Source organism: Syngnathus floridae, chromosome 9 (genome assembly GCF_059516105.1).
Source record: "Syngnathus floridae isolate MCC-2025c chromosome 9, RoL_Sflo_1.0, whole genome shotgun sequence".
Taxonomy (NCBI): Eukaryota; Metazoa; Chordata; class Actinopteri; order Syngnathiformes; family Syngnathidae; genus Syngnathus; species Syngnathus floridae.
The window spans coordinates 11012501-11027134 of NC_142421.1; the positions used below are offsets into that span (position 1 = coordinate 11012501).

Here is a 14634-nt window from a genome sequence, read left to right on the forward strand (position 1 = left end):
TTCACTTCAACCTCTTAGCCCTACCTTGGGTTGTCATGGCAACAAAATCCATACTTTCCATTGGCCCAGAGGGTGTCCAGTCGCGAATTTGCATGACACAGTCCCGCTCTCAAGAACTGTCACGTGTGTTATAATTCTTGATCCTTATTTGACAAAATCACATTAAGACAGCAACAAAGTGAGCAACTGTGTGCTACGTATGTCTTTGTGACATTGACTAAATAAGTCGGTGAATCCAAGTTAATGATAATTACAGGGGAATGTTTTGTTATATCACCTCTGGGGATGGCCTTCAAGTTGATGTGTGGAAGCTGATTACCTGATTGATAGCTCTAATCAGCACGCTCGTTTTGAATAATTGCTCTTTATTGCTCCAGTTATGGGCGAATTTGTGGCATTTTATTTGGTGATAAAGACAGACAAACATGTTGGCGCATCACTACTTTGAAAGAATTGAATTGAGTCAAGTGCCAAGTTGGGCAGCTGTGTGGTTTCTGCCTCTTCCATGTTTACATGCTAATTTTCCTCAACAACAATTAGTAGTCGGCTCCAGTTCCTGAATTTTATGGCAAGACTGTGCAAATTGAATGCCCATCGCTAGTAGTGCCCAATTAAACGTTTATTCTTGCCAGGCTTCTTGTGTCTTCTCAACGCTCTTGCCAAATGGATCAAGCTGCACACGAGCTTGCTGGATTTACACCGGCTGGCCCCAAAATATGATCAGTAAGATGGTACAAGCGTAACAGTATGTGACACGTGTTGGCGGGCGGGCTGACTCCGAGTCCTCTGAACCACACAAGCTGTCCGTCTCAGTCACACTCCTCCACGAGTGCCCGCCAGAAACGCCGCTGTAACACACCACAACATACGCCGCTCACATTTGTTTTGACGTGCTGGCAAAAAATAGGCTTTAAAAAATGTTGCGACCCTTTAACGGTCCTTTAATCCAGTTCAAAGCTTAAAATGAAGGAAACCTTTGGTACATTTTAAGGTTTGAAATGCTTGATTTAAAATTCATGAACTCCCCCTCACTGTAAATGTGACCTATTTTTTTTATCACAATTTCTTGTTAGAAATAATAGCAAGCTGCTAATGTATTCCTTTGATTGTCCTCCCTCTGTTAGTATGAAACAGAATTTTGTTGTCTCGGAATTTAAAACAATATGTGGAAAGCCGACATGAAAAAAAAAAAGCGTCTTTAGCAGTGGCGTGCACCGAGTCTTTCACGTCGCCTCTGCTGGGCCAGACATCAAAACAATGACCTGCATTTAAAAATTGCATACTGTTTATATATTTGCAACTCCTTTGTCTTCATTTCATGTTTGTTGTTTGCAGGTTGTTATTTTTCTGCTTCTCTGTGTTACCATACCATTGGAAACTTTTATTTTATGAATCATCTGCAAGGCAATACTGCAAATTGTGGGAGGTTTCCTTGTCGATTGTGTGGACTTTTTTGTAGCTATTCTTAGCATGTAATGAGCACACGGCGGGCCTTCATATATCAACATTATTCGGTTGCACGCTGGTTTGCTTTCCAAAAGGTTTTCACGTCAATTGTCATTTTTTTCTGCTCCGATGACACCAAAGGCACTTTATGGTGATATTGACCTGATTTTCAATCTCTTTGTATTTACAGTGTCCACGGGGGACCACTTGATTTTGCTGTCACCACCAAGACAGTCATGAATTTATAATTACGGTTTGTATGAAAACACCTTCAAGGCTATAAACATCACCCAGTCTAATAAGTACGATGTTGCGCATTACCTTGAATTTAGAGAAACGTCTTTATACTTTACAATTGTTGCGTGATCAAAACTATTCTTTATTGTGCTTGACCCCGCCCCTTACATCCCCAACCTTAGATTGAATAATCGTCTCGACTAATACGTATGCTTCCCCTATCGAATTCCCTCTTTAAACGCATATTTGTGCTATTGACGATATATTTGTGTGTGTTTACCACACACGCACACAAATATGAAGTGATGTGACTGGTATGCAGCCATAAACAAATGCAGCCATATTGATCATTACACTCAACGTGAAATCAATAAAATATGGATCATACCCAGCGGCCCTGCATTATTCATCCTTTCTGATAATGTATGTGGAAGCTTAATAAGCAATTGAGACAGAGGGCTTCGGGTTCGGCACATGACAGATGAATAGCACGGAGGAGCCCGCGGAATGATGGTCGCTGTCATTCCCGAGACGTCGCCTCTGTGCCCCCCAAATCTATCATGGAAACGTAATCCGTGGTGTAAATCAATTCGAGATGGCTGGAGGAGAGACGGCGACGGCGCAAGTGTCGCCCTCAATGACGCTCATACCCGAGGCTCATTTCACTTTTGTAAGATCGCGTCTGCCCGGCCCATCAAATCGCACATCTGCTTGCTTTGACTCTACGGGACCTCGCGGCCAGTTGCGCCTTTCAGATTAAGGTTATTTTTTTTCCCTTCTTCTCCCCGTTCATACTGATAAAGGAAATCAGTAGACGAATCATTCCCAGTAGAAGAAATGTGAGCCATTTTTCGGCACAAGCTGAGTCTTATTTGTATTTCGAGCGTGGAGACTGAAATTCTGTTTTAGCGCAGCTGCTTCATATTTGTGCTTGTGTGGTCTCCCTCCCGACTGCCTGACTGACCTATGCGTTCTCATTACGGTTTTAATTTTCATATGGAGTCTCTGTCTTCCGGTAAAGGCGCATTAGCAGCAGCCATGAGAGAAGAGCCTTTCCAAATTACCATTTAGATTGGACAATGGCATGCCAAGAAATGGCTGGAGGATGTTCGCTAAGTAAGAGGAAATGCTGCGTGGCTGGAGACGCGTCGTACAGTCGTGCGATTTTTTTGGGTTGTTTTGTTTTCTCACCAGTCTGCAGTGGAAGTTTGTCATTTAGCAACCATCTGACTCAATGAAATGCAAAAGCAGACAGGTGCTGCCTTCAATAATTGAGGATGGCAAATTGGCTCAGTGGGGCCTGTAACAGTTTAGGAAATGACCCATTCCCCCCCTGCCTCACCCATGCAGAGTTATTGCCTGCTCTAAAAGATCACGTGTGAAGTGGAGGTTGAACGACTCAAGGTTTGTTTTGTAGTGCAAAATAATTGACACTCACTGGAGAAAAAAAAAAAAAAGACAGACAGGCTAACCACTATCTCATACATTTGATTCTGAGAATAGTTTTGCCTCCATGCCGCAATTTTCTGATGAAACATCGATTAAAATACACTAACAATCTGTCTTGTCTTGGAAAAAAAAAAAAACTTTTTTCCATCAATAATGTATGACTGTCGAAGACAACTGCAGGAGAGAAAGAAGAGTATTTTGATGTTGATTGAAACCATTTTCTTGCTCCGATTTCTGCCTCTCCAACCCTTTCGTGCTCCTTTTCAAAGTGTCTCATTAAAATCTGTACACAGGGCACAAAAAGGGATGCCGGGAAATGGCCGCTTTGAAACGAAGCTTCTGTCGAGAAATGATAAGCTTGTCTCGATTTGGCCCTTATAGATGCGCATGTCCTGTCCGTCCTGCATGCGCGACCCCTTTTTGAAGGTCAGGTGAGGTTATCGTGCCGATGTTATCACATGTTGTAGCCAGACTCGGTTTATGACTGACGTTAATCTCAAAGATTTCCTTGAGGGTGGGTGGGGGTCAAAGTTCACACGAGATGAGCGGAAGCACATCTGATAAGCGCTTGCCGCTGAAATCCTCAAATCCACTTTATGAATATTCTTAATTTGTCTTTCCTAACTTCCTGGGCTGGCCCGCATTTGTCTCTACAGCAGCCAAAAAAAAAATATCCTGAAATGAGCAACCTGAATGAGGCAAACGTGCGTGTTTTTCTCTCATCTCATGCACTTTGTGTTAGGCCGTCCATCTGCTGATTTGCAGTGTCGCCACTTTTGATGACGAGCTTGCTGCATTGCATCTGATTGAGCGATTTCAGAGATGAATTTGTCATCAAGAGTGTTCACTTTTTTGGGAACACTCGGTCGGCCACCAGAACAAAATCCTCATCACAACCTTGTGTGTGTTTGTGTGCGTCTGTTGCCTCCTTGTTGGTCTTGCAATCAATTCCTGATTAGGATTGTGTGCGTGTGCGTGTGTGTGTGATGAGGCTGCTGATATGTGTCCATGTTTTTTACTTTATGCTCCATTCACAGCTTTGTATGAGTCTCATCCTCACCTTTATTTTATTCAACTCATTGCATAAAATGTCAGCCCCAAGCTGCTGTCTTCATTCCAGGTGCCTTGTTTATAACCCATCAAGGGAGCATTTTCATTTCAAGCCATGATGGAACCCCCCCCCCCCCCCCCCCAGAAAAATATCTGATAATCAGTAGAAGCAGTCCAGGGGAAGTAAAATCCTTTTGGGAGGTGTCGAGTAAGAATGACCACTAGATCATCCAAATCAATCTGCCAAAAAGATTATTTGTGATTTATTTTCTATGGTTTGAAACGAGTCACATTGTTTTTAAGCCTGTGGCAAACCTGTTGCTGAAGTCAGTCAGTCAATCAGTCAGTCAGTCAGCGGGAGCGTATCTGTCCTCTCCCGAGGCCCAACTCAAATTGGCCTCCCGGGTCCGATAGAGCGGGTGTGACTGCTGGGTTCAAATACTGGGACATTGCTGCCTTCTAATCCCCTCGCCGCAGAAGATTAGTCCCGACTCCAGAGCGCCGACCGGCAAATTTGTATGCTGCTCATCTGTTGCCCTCCTCGCTGCCATGCTTGGCTTTTCCCACATATTAATTCCGCTAAAACATGCTAATTTTTCCCCTTTTGGCACGCCGGCTAAATCAAGTCAAAGCAGAGCTTCATTATCTTGACCAGCTTGGGAGTCTCCTCCTGACCCGTGGACTTGCGCAACACAGGTGGATTCAAATTTGCATTGTTGAATGTTTTTAAATGCAGAAATTCAACCTGATTATCAGCGTGCATATTAGCTAGCTCAAGAGGAAGATTGGAAGTTTAAAAAAATAAATAAAATGTCAGCGATAACCACCTGTCAACGGTGAAGCCCCACGCATGATTTGACTTCGGTTATGCATGTCGCTAAATTGGTCTTAATGTGTCTGCTGAGATTGCATGATGATGATTGGCACAGGAGGTGATGAGAATGCCGAGCAACCGACGTTGCGCTAATTGGCCTACTCGCGTTCCCACCAAATTGGAGTCAGCGCATCATACCTCTTTGTCCTCCTAATAAGGAACACAAACATTGCACCCGGGCCCGTTTGTGGCATGTTTGTTTGCTCCAGACGCCAGTTGATTCATTTGGAAAATTCAAAAACAAAAAAAAAATTCCAAGCACGGTTCAGCGGTGATTGCAAGAAAACATGTTGTTCTCAAGGAAGTGATTAAACGTAATGAGGTTGGGATAAACAAACTTTTTGGGTGAGCTTTTTTCTTATTGGGTGGCATCTAAAAGAAATGCAATTAAAAAGACAAGACGAGAAGCTCATCAATTTACAACACAAACAAAAATAATTGTGTTTTTGTGGAAAAGTACAGGTTTTTATTGTTGCGCTTTGTTGTCGTTATCTGGTGTCGACCTTTTGAAATATTTCTTGCAAAGTTCTTCTTGAGGCAAATCTCAAACCTGCAAGATTTTTTTTTTACGGTTGTCCAGGTGGGATTGTTGTAATGGATTTTTTTTTGTCGCGAGAGGAAGTCGTAGACTATGTAAAGCTTTTTGGGGCTGCATGTCTGCCAGCTCGTGAGACTCAAAAGCTATCCAAGCATTAAGAATTTATGACGGCGTCTTGGTTAGGGAGGGAGTCAAACTCTATCAACTCGCCGAGCGCTGTCAAGTGACCTCCATAGTTCTCGTTCAAATCATCGTGTTTGACGTCGCATCAGTAATAAAAGAAAAATGGCCACTCATCCGTGAGAAGGGGGCTCGTCTCTAGTCTATTTTGGACTTATGTGCTATACTGGAACTTTCTTTGTGAGGTTTGGAAATATTTCAGGAGATTTTGGCTTGTGTGATATTTTTTGTTCGTATTCGTTTTCATCGTCTGTATTTGCTGTCAAAATCTTTGCGTCCATCACTCATCCATCTGTCTTTCTAAGAACGGTGGAGCTAGAATTCAGCTGGGCCCGGTTCTAGATCACCGAAGACCCTCGTGAGGACACAGTACAGAATATGGATGGATTTTCCACCCCCCCATTCACATCGCTCGAGTGCTTCTTAAATTGTTATTTATTTCTTTATTTCGTCAACATCTGGCCGTCTGTGGCAGAGCTCAGCCAAGAATCTGCTCCAGAAGCAAACAGGATGAAGCGCCTTCTGTTTTTTTGGATTGTGCTGTCACGCGCCCCATAGAAGAAGGCCTTGGAGCTCTCCAAGGCTTCTCGCGTGCGCTATCCATCCTCTTGTTTTTCGTTTTGTTTTTGTCACTGCGGCGCTCTCATCGCTTATCAAGTGCACACACTCGCGGCCCCGAGAGCACACAGAGCCAAGCTTTCTTTGACGGTGGAATGACATTTTTGGCGACGTATTGACTGATGAGTTGAAACCAGCGTGATACATATCCACAAGTCACTCACTTGCATGACAGATTTGGCGAGCCCTAATTATTCTGCCTCGAGGAGCAAAACGGCCTTTTGGGTCCACACAAAGGCCCACTTCTGTGTATTTGATGTTCATGTGTGTGTGTGAGAGGGCGTGACTGTGCGACTGTGTGTTTTTCTCTTTGCTTGTAGTTTGAGTTTTTGTGTGCAAACCAAGCAAGCCCACCAAATTATTACAAACCGGTTGTTTTGATCAAGAGTCTTAATCCCTTCGTCTGATTATGATTTTTATTAATTAGCTAATGCCCCCCATCATCATCATCATCATGAAAAACTCTGGCTAATCCGGCCTTTGTTCCGACATGCTGACTAGCGCAGATGGTTTGGCGGGCCTGGCGGTTTGGCCGCTCCTTAGTGGCCTTGTGCAGCTGCTCGGATTTTTATCTCATTTCATGAAGAGGAATTTTTCATCTAGCGGAGTTTCTCAAATGGTTTGATGGGACAGCCTGAGATGGAAATTGCATTAGGATGTTGAGAGATATTTTGATTGACTGAAATAGCAAAAGCTGGAGGACTATTAGTTTTTAATCAGGTTCTACAGACAAAATTGTGAATAGTTGAGTTTGTGACTGGTGAATATCAGGCGGCGGTTGCGGACTGGCCACTTCCTGGTTTTAAAAAAATGTGGTGAAGATCACCCAAGACACGTGTACACCTTATAATTGCATCGTAGTATGCTGTTGACCTTTTCACACTGCACTTAGCAACGTGTCATTGACGCAATGCTGTGACGACATCCCCTTCAATTGTGTTTCGAGTAATTTCCGAGATGTTCGCCATTGTTCCTTTCCCACTTGAAGGGATGCATGGATGGACATCAGTCTCTTTGTTCGCACTTCCTATAACCTCCTCAAGTCTCTGTGATTGTGATTGCTCTGGACATCACAACGCGGCTGTTCGTGTCACCGCGGGGTGTTGACCTCCGACCGATTACCGGCTGATTGCCCTCCCAATGCTTTCCCTACATCTCAATCTCCAGGAAGCCCCAATTTGTGATGCCCTCCAGGTACCCATGCGTCTTTTCTTATTCTGTTCTTGTCAGATGTCTTTGAAATCATAAACATGGTCAATGTCTTCACCGAGCACCATTCCAGGATTTATCTTTCTCCTGGAGCTTAAGAAAATCATTGATTTATTTCAGTATTCCAATGGGGCTGTAGCATTCTTCTAAAATGCACACCCGTACAGACACGTTAAATGCGAGGATGAAACCTTTTATTCACGTGAAGGGGGCGGATGAAAAGATGCCAATACAAGGCCAGCGAGGTGGTGAACAAACGCTGGAGGTGAACTAAAGATAAGGTCGGGCCGGGTAATTGAACACACCATTTGATATTCACAGACTTGACGCACTCACATCACGTATAGAAAATACACCTCGGGGCGGTCTTCTTCTTTTCCCGGGAACAAATTAATCGAGATTAGAGCCGAGTGCTTTTCAATGTATCTCTCCAGGAGCAACATATTACCGACAATGGATTTCCTCCCCCTGTCCGTATGTAAAAGAAAGCTCTAGAGGAGGAAGTCATTTGTTCAACACACTGGTGGGAAATATATTCACGTGTAGAAATAAACTTGGTTGGAGCAGATGATGTTCAACATCAGATTGCCTCGCGTGACTTCATACATGGAGACAGAAACTGAGGAGCAGTAATGCACAATTGCGATCGCTCAGTTTATATTTTATCAAGGAAAACAAGAATTGTGTATTATGTATTGACACTGACTCGTTTCTCTTTCTGCTCTTGTTGGCTGGAATCTAACTGCTTTGAATGTATGTAGGTCACCATGTATATTCTCTGAGCGCCCTTTGTTGAGGCGACTATTTCAAATGAGGAACAAAAAACCAAAATAGGCTTTGAAATGGGCAACTGGGGTCCTTGGTGTTGTCCATATGAGCGTTACATCATATATGATGCTGCCGCTTTTGGAATAAAAGTCAGCTATTTTAATACTGTATGAGTGACTGAGATGAGTTTCAAACGAGCAAACTCTGCTGCGAGGCGGAGGTACTAACCACTAGCACACTGGTATACCAGCACAATAATCCTACTGAATAAACATAACCAAATCCTCCTTTATGCTTTTTACCGCAGAGCAAAAACTTCTTCTCAAGTTTCCACTTTATATTCCAGTTATCTGATATTCTGTTGACACTCTGCAGATTGGCAAAGAGGAGGAAGAGGGATGCCGTCAAGGTGAGCGTAGACGGGCCTCCATGCTTATCGGTGTGTTCATGATGCAGCTCTCGGTGGAGTCAGACGGTGTGAAATTGCAGCAGAGTCAACGTGGAGCTCGGACCCAGCGAGTGAGAAAGACGGTGAGTTGCTCTTAGTGTCAGCCGGACTGTGTCCGCACAGTGCTTCGGGGTTCCTGAGTCTCATCCGTCCTGCAGATTCACTCCTGCTTTATGTACTTTTTTCTTTGCTGTGTTCCTCTTCCCTTGTTTTTAAACAAACACAAGCAAGAACTTACCGTATTTGCCGGTGTATTGGTCGACCTTTTTCGATCCAAAATCGACCGAAAAAAATCGACCTCGACTTATACACCGAGTCATAAAATTTAACTTCGTATTCATCGCTTCAAATGTGATGGTAACCAAGGCCGTTTCTCATGCATCTCATTGTGCGTTGCACTTAGAAAATTTGAACCGGGCGGCGTGCGCGAGTGCGCGGCCCGCTGGAAGTCGAATGAGGCTCCGCGATCTCCTCCGCGGTGCTTATAAACAGCCGATCCGCTCGGCGGGGGCTATTTTCGGCCACTTGGCGCGTGCGCACGGCCTCCCGGATGTGCCGGGCGGGTGCGCGAGCTCGCCGGCCGCTGGAAGTCGAATGAGGCTCCGCGATCTCCTCCGCGGTGCTTATAAACAGCCGATCCGCTCGGCGGGGGCTATTTTCGGCCACTTGGCGCGTGCGCACGGCCTCCCGGTGGTGCCAGGCGGCGTGCGCGAGTGCGCTGGCCACTGGAAGTCGAATGAGGCTCCGCGATCTCCTCCGCGGTGCTTATAAAGTGCCGATCCGCTCGGCTTGGAGCTATTTCCGGCCTCCCGTTGGTGCCGGGCGGTGTGCGCGAGCTCGCCGGCCGCTGGAAGTCGAATGAGGCTCCGCGATCTCCTCCGCGGTGCTTATAAACAGCCGATCCGCTCGGCTGGAGTTATTTCCGGCCACTGCGCATGCGCACGGCCTCCCGGAATTTGAACACATTTCGTCAATAAATTTTGCATATTTCTGATTGAATTTTGAAGTTTAATATAATGCAACAATTGAGCTCGACTTATACAAAGGATATATCATAAAATCGTAAATTTCCGTCGAATTTTAGGGGGTCGACTTATACACCGTCGACCTATACACCGGCAAATACGGTAATCTTTACTGTCATTACAAAAATATCCATAATGATTTTGTTTGACAGGTCGGGGGCGGAGCGACCACCAGGTGACTTTTACAGCGCATCAACTGACCAGATCAGGATCTGTTTGACCGCTTTCTCACCTAGCAGATATTGTCTTATGTAACCTTATAAATAAGCATATCTACAGTATGAAAATGATGTCCAAGTCGTGCATGCCTGTGACAAGTCTGCGTGTTTTCACAAAGATTCAGTGTGTGCATGTGTGTGTGGAACAGGAAGCGCGTGGCGAGGCTGAAACTGCGAGGCTCCATTCCTCAGGTCCCTGCACAAGAAGCAGCTGTAATTGGCTTACAGACATTCCTGTCAGGATTAGCCCTACTGCTATATTTGTTTATAAAAAATATGTTCAAACATTGGCTTTGGCACCTGAATTACATCTCGGGCAAGTGCCAGAACAAATTAAGTCAACCGTAATTCTTTTCTTGAATGTGTGTTTTTTTTAGTTGCTCTCCAAGTTCTTTATGCTTACCAATATATTTAATCTGTGTACAAATTAGGTGTAATTCCAGTATTGACCACTAAGCGGCGGCAAACAGCTCAATGAGACATTTACATTTGAAAAGAAGAAGAATGAAATGTAGTTTAGCACAGCCTCGTTTGTCGAGAAATGAGGCAATCCTGGTTTTTACACCTACAGAAAGTTATCACTTTCAAGTTATCAGTAGTGTAGTGATAAAGGTTCTGTAGTGATAAAGGTTCGTACTGCACAAATTTGGGCATGATTATATTGCTGTTTTTGATGCATATTGTCACATCAGTTTTTTAGTGTGGGGGGGACAAATGTTTACTGAAAACAGGCAGAAGATTGGTGCGTTATTCATTGCTTTGCACCCTCAGTATTTTATATACTATTTTAAGCGTGTTTAAAGACCTTATATAGATTGTAAATAATATCAAAACATGCATATATATATATATATATATATATATATATATATATATATATATATATATATATATATATATATATATATAACAATTTCTACCACTGCATCTGTTGTGGAAAAAGCCAGAAGCAGACGTAGAAATGTAAAATGTGTTCCTAATGTTATGTCCAGCGCTAAAATGACATCACTCCTTGGTTCCCCACGAAGGGACGTTTGGTGGAACGCGTCTTGAAAGTGTCCTCAATGAAGCACAACCCAGGGGACTATTTATCGGGCGGAGGAGTCACCTGCCGACGCGTCAGCGCCTGGCCGACCAATCTTGGCGCGCCTCCTCTGCGTGCGTGCGTGCGTCTTTTTGGACGTGGTCCCTCCTGCTTGTGCTGTCTGCGCACACCGCGCGCGCGCTCCTGTTCGCTGCCCTCCTGCGAACGCGCGGCTCAGAGATCTGTCAGAAGGTGTTCAGCCTCTCCTCATCCTCTTCGGACCGCGTCAGTGGACTTGGACCACGGCTCCCTGTCCAACCTGGCTTGACTTGTTTTGGATTGTGGCTCCCCCAGTCCCGTTTTGTGCGCAGCTGCCAATGTTTGAAAGGTAAGTGGATGGAAATGAGAAAAGTTACGTTATGTGCCATGAAGTTGCAAAAATAGCTGGACAAATGATGCTGAATGCTGTTGTTATTATTATTATTATTTTTTTTAAGTTTGGCAAACTGGTGATGTCACCCTGTACCCAATAGGTTGTATTATTATTATCGAAATGATTTGTATTAATAAGAACAAGGGGATGACTATAAATATCCCTACATAGACATGCTGTCTTTGTCTTGTTTGTTTGTGATGCCCGTACATGGCCACACACGCTTGTTGCGGGATTGATGTAGCCTCTTTCCTTGCAAGTGACCCTGGGGTTGTTGTATCTTGTAGCATGGTGTGTAATAATTGTGACGATGATGATGATGATGATGATGATGATGGTAGTGAAGAAGAGCAGAGGCAATGGCGTCCCTGTGTGCAAATCTTTGTCCCTGACCATGGTTCTCAACAACAATCTGTTTATTCATTCTACAAAAGTACTGACAATACAACTCTCAAATGTCGAAGATGTCATTTAGATCAGTGTTTCTTAAACCTATTACACCGAGTGCCACCTAAAATGATATATAGTGCCACCATCATGACCAGCATTAAATAAATTACAGTAGTGTAGTAGGCCTAAGTGTTGACCAAAGCAAGGAAAAGGCTTTATTCCGATAAAAAGTTCATTTAATGTTAATGTATAACATTAAGCACACTTCGGACATTAACACTGACCTTACATTTTAGGAAAAAAAACCTCTACTTCCATAATGATTCAGTTACAGTAGAAAATACAGTTCATAAGTTAAACACAGTTTGATTCTGTAATTCTTTGCGCACCACTAGAGGGAGCCTGCGTATCACTTTGAGAATCAACAGATCATTGGCAGAAAATGAAAACTGGTCAAAATCCCCAAAAAACGTTACTTAGCCAGAGCTCTCCAGTACATCAGTACATTTAGAAAGTGAGGGGAACGAGTATGTGTGTGTGTGTGTGTGTGTGTGTGTGTGTGTGTGTGTGTGTGTGTGTGTGTGTGTGTGTGCGCGCGCGCACGTGTGTGTGCGCGCGCGCGTGTGTGTGTGTGTCTGGTCTGTTGGAGGTGGTGCAGGAATGTGTTTATTTGGACTTTCGCGCTGCAGTCTGTGCTCCGAAGGACGAGAAGGCAAACAGGGTGTTCTGGACTTGATAGATGCTTCTCGTTGCACTTTCCTACACCTCCTTATTGATCTTCTTGTTGATGTTCCCCCTCCCAAATGCGTCTGTTGCTGGGTGGGGGCTACAAAGCAGGCCCATTACTTAAAAAAAAAAAGGAGACATCCTTAAATAATGTTGCTGTCTTGATTTTAGTCACAAATGTGTGTGTGTCGTCTCCGTGGCGACATGTTGAATTGTTCTTACTGCCATCTAGTGGAAGAGCTTTCCCCCTGTCACTATACATCACTAGCATAGATAGATGATTTTCAATTTGAAATGATATCGTTTTCTGAACAATTGGAGGTTGAGTGTCGTGACGCACAGGCTTGTCGGCTTGACTGTTGGTCGCCATTTCTGCCATATGTGAGCGTTTAGTGTTGAGTTATGCCTGCCACGGGCAGAAAACATGCTCACGTTGCCTATTTATTGAGCAATCGCTCATCATTTTACGGTGAACACAAGACTCGCCTCTTTATCGGTTGGAGAAATGTGTTTGGAGGAGACAAACAGTCTTGTGGGGTTTTTTCACAGTTTGAAACAGTTTGAATGAGTTTTAATAAATTGTTGACCGTATGCTTAAAAAAAATGATAGTACACTTAACACACCTGACATCTCGTCTTGCTGAAATTCTCCCTTTTGAGACAGTATTCTTGGCTCAATGTTTGCGAGGGACTTGACACCCAGCCACGGAGGGGACAGCATGATTATTATCTCTCTTGGTGCATCCAGCTAAACTCAATGCAGCTCTGCTTACTTGTTGATTTTGTTATATTTGCATATTTGATTAAAAAAAATAAATGGATTGATTCCAAATACGAGTCGCTTGCTTGATGAGGGAACGACTTCAACTTGTCAGTCAATTAAATCCTCTCTGGCGTCACGATACTGTGCTGTTTGTAATCTTATTCAAATGAGGAGACAATATAATTGGTGTGATAATGACATGTCGGTGGTGCTTCCCACTAATTTGACACTTGCAAATTGTCGCTTAGCTCAAAGCTAATTACGGCCGATTGATTTTTTTTTTTGGGGGGGGAGTAAGTAAAGAGATTTTTGCTGTGATGTTACGCGTACATCTCATTGTCTCGGTTGCTGTCTTTAGCTGCTGTGCACCCCCCGCCGTCAGTCATGGCCACACGGGCAGCGCCTGGCACCACCGGAGCACTTTTCCCGTCTAGAGCGGTAGGAGCCACTGATTGCTATTTTACAGGAGTCAGCTGGTCAAACAGACGGGCTGACATCCCCCATTGGGTTTCATTAGAGCCGGTCTTGATGTTCAAGGCCTTCTAATCCACTTTCGCAGGCTCGCAGACCGCGGTGGGGCGAGTTGCGGCGGCTATCTTTAGACGGCGCAGAAGCGAGTGCGAGCCTTTGGCTTCCATAATTAAAACAATGGCATGAAACCACCGAAGTCGTCCTTTAAATGTCTTCGGTGAAAGAGGCCGGCCGACGTCTGCTGATCCATGCTAATGACGACTTTTAAGCCGGTTAGAGCAGTGGCACTCACTTTTACTCCCTTGTGGCGGCAGAACTTAATTCCTATTTTGTACTGCCTCCCATTTATTTTGGGTGTAATTTCATTGTCAACCACTAGATGATGACATACTATTTAGTTTGACATTAAACTTCATGAAAGTGGAGGGTTTAAAACAGGAAGTAGCATATTTTAGCTCATTGTAGTTTTTTTGTATAGCAACAATTCAAAAGTTCCTGTAAAGTGCGCCCTTTAAACACTACAAGTATCCCTATTGCAGTGAGTATATTTTCTATGACCATTAATTTGGACACAGCACAGATGGTGTTATTAATACCCAACACAAATATCTGCTTGTTGACAGTGCAAATGCTAACTATCATCACAAGGAAACTTTTTTTTTTTTTAAATTGAAAACAAATCATGTGTGCCACCCTGACAGTGAGTTTATGTGACCTTTATTGAGCTGTCACGTGCACGGCGGCAATAAGGCGTTCGCTTTCGGGTC

General features: G+C 44.0%; 1 protein-coding gene and 1 long non-coding RNA gene across 3 annotated transcripts in view; both read left to right on the forward strand.

Moving 5' to 3' along the window:
- The first annotated feature begins 2300 nt into the window (after window positions 1-2300).
- Window positions 2301-10025, forward strand: LOC148393470 (uncharacterized). Its single transcript, XR_015860198.1, has 3 exons — window positions 2301-2444; window positions 8745-8900; window positions 9995-10025. It is a non-coding gene; the product is annotated as an uncharacterized LOC148393470 (long non-coding RNA).
- A 1065-nt stretch (window positions 10026-11090) lies between these two features.
- chrm3a (cholinergic receptor, muscarinic 3a) overlaps window positions 11091-14634 on the forward strand; it is a 41349-nt gene continuing 37805 nt past the window's right edge. For both annotated transcript variants that reach the window (XM_088384522.1, XM_088384521.1), the window contains exon 1: window positions 11091-11472. Coding sequence is in view for 1 of the 2 variants with exons in the window: in XM_088384521.1 (XP_088240647.1) it covers window positions 11462-11472 (11 nt within the window). In the remaining variant the exon portion in view is untranslated. The remainder of the gene's footprint in view (window positions 11473-14634) is intronic.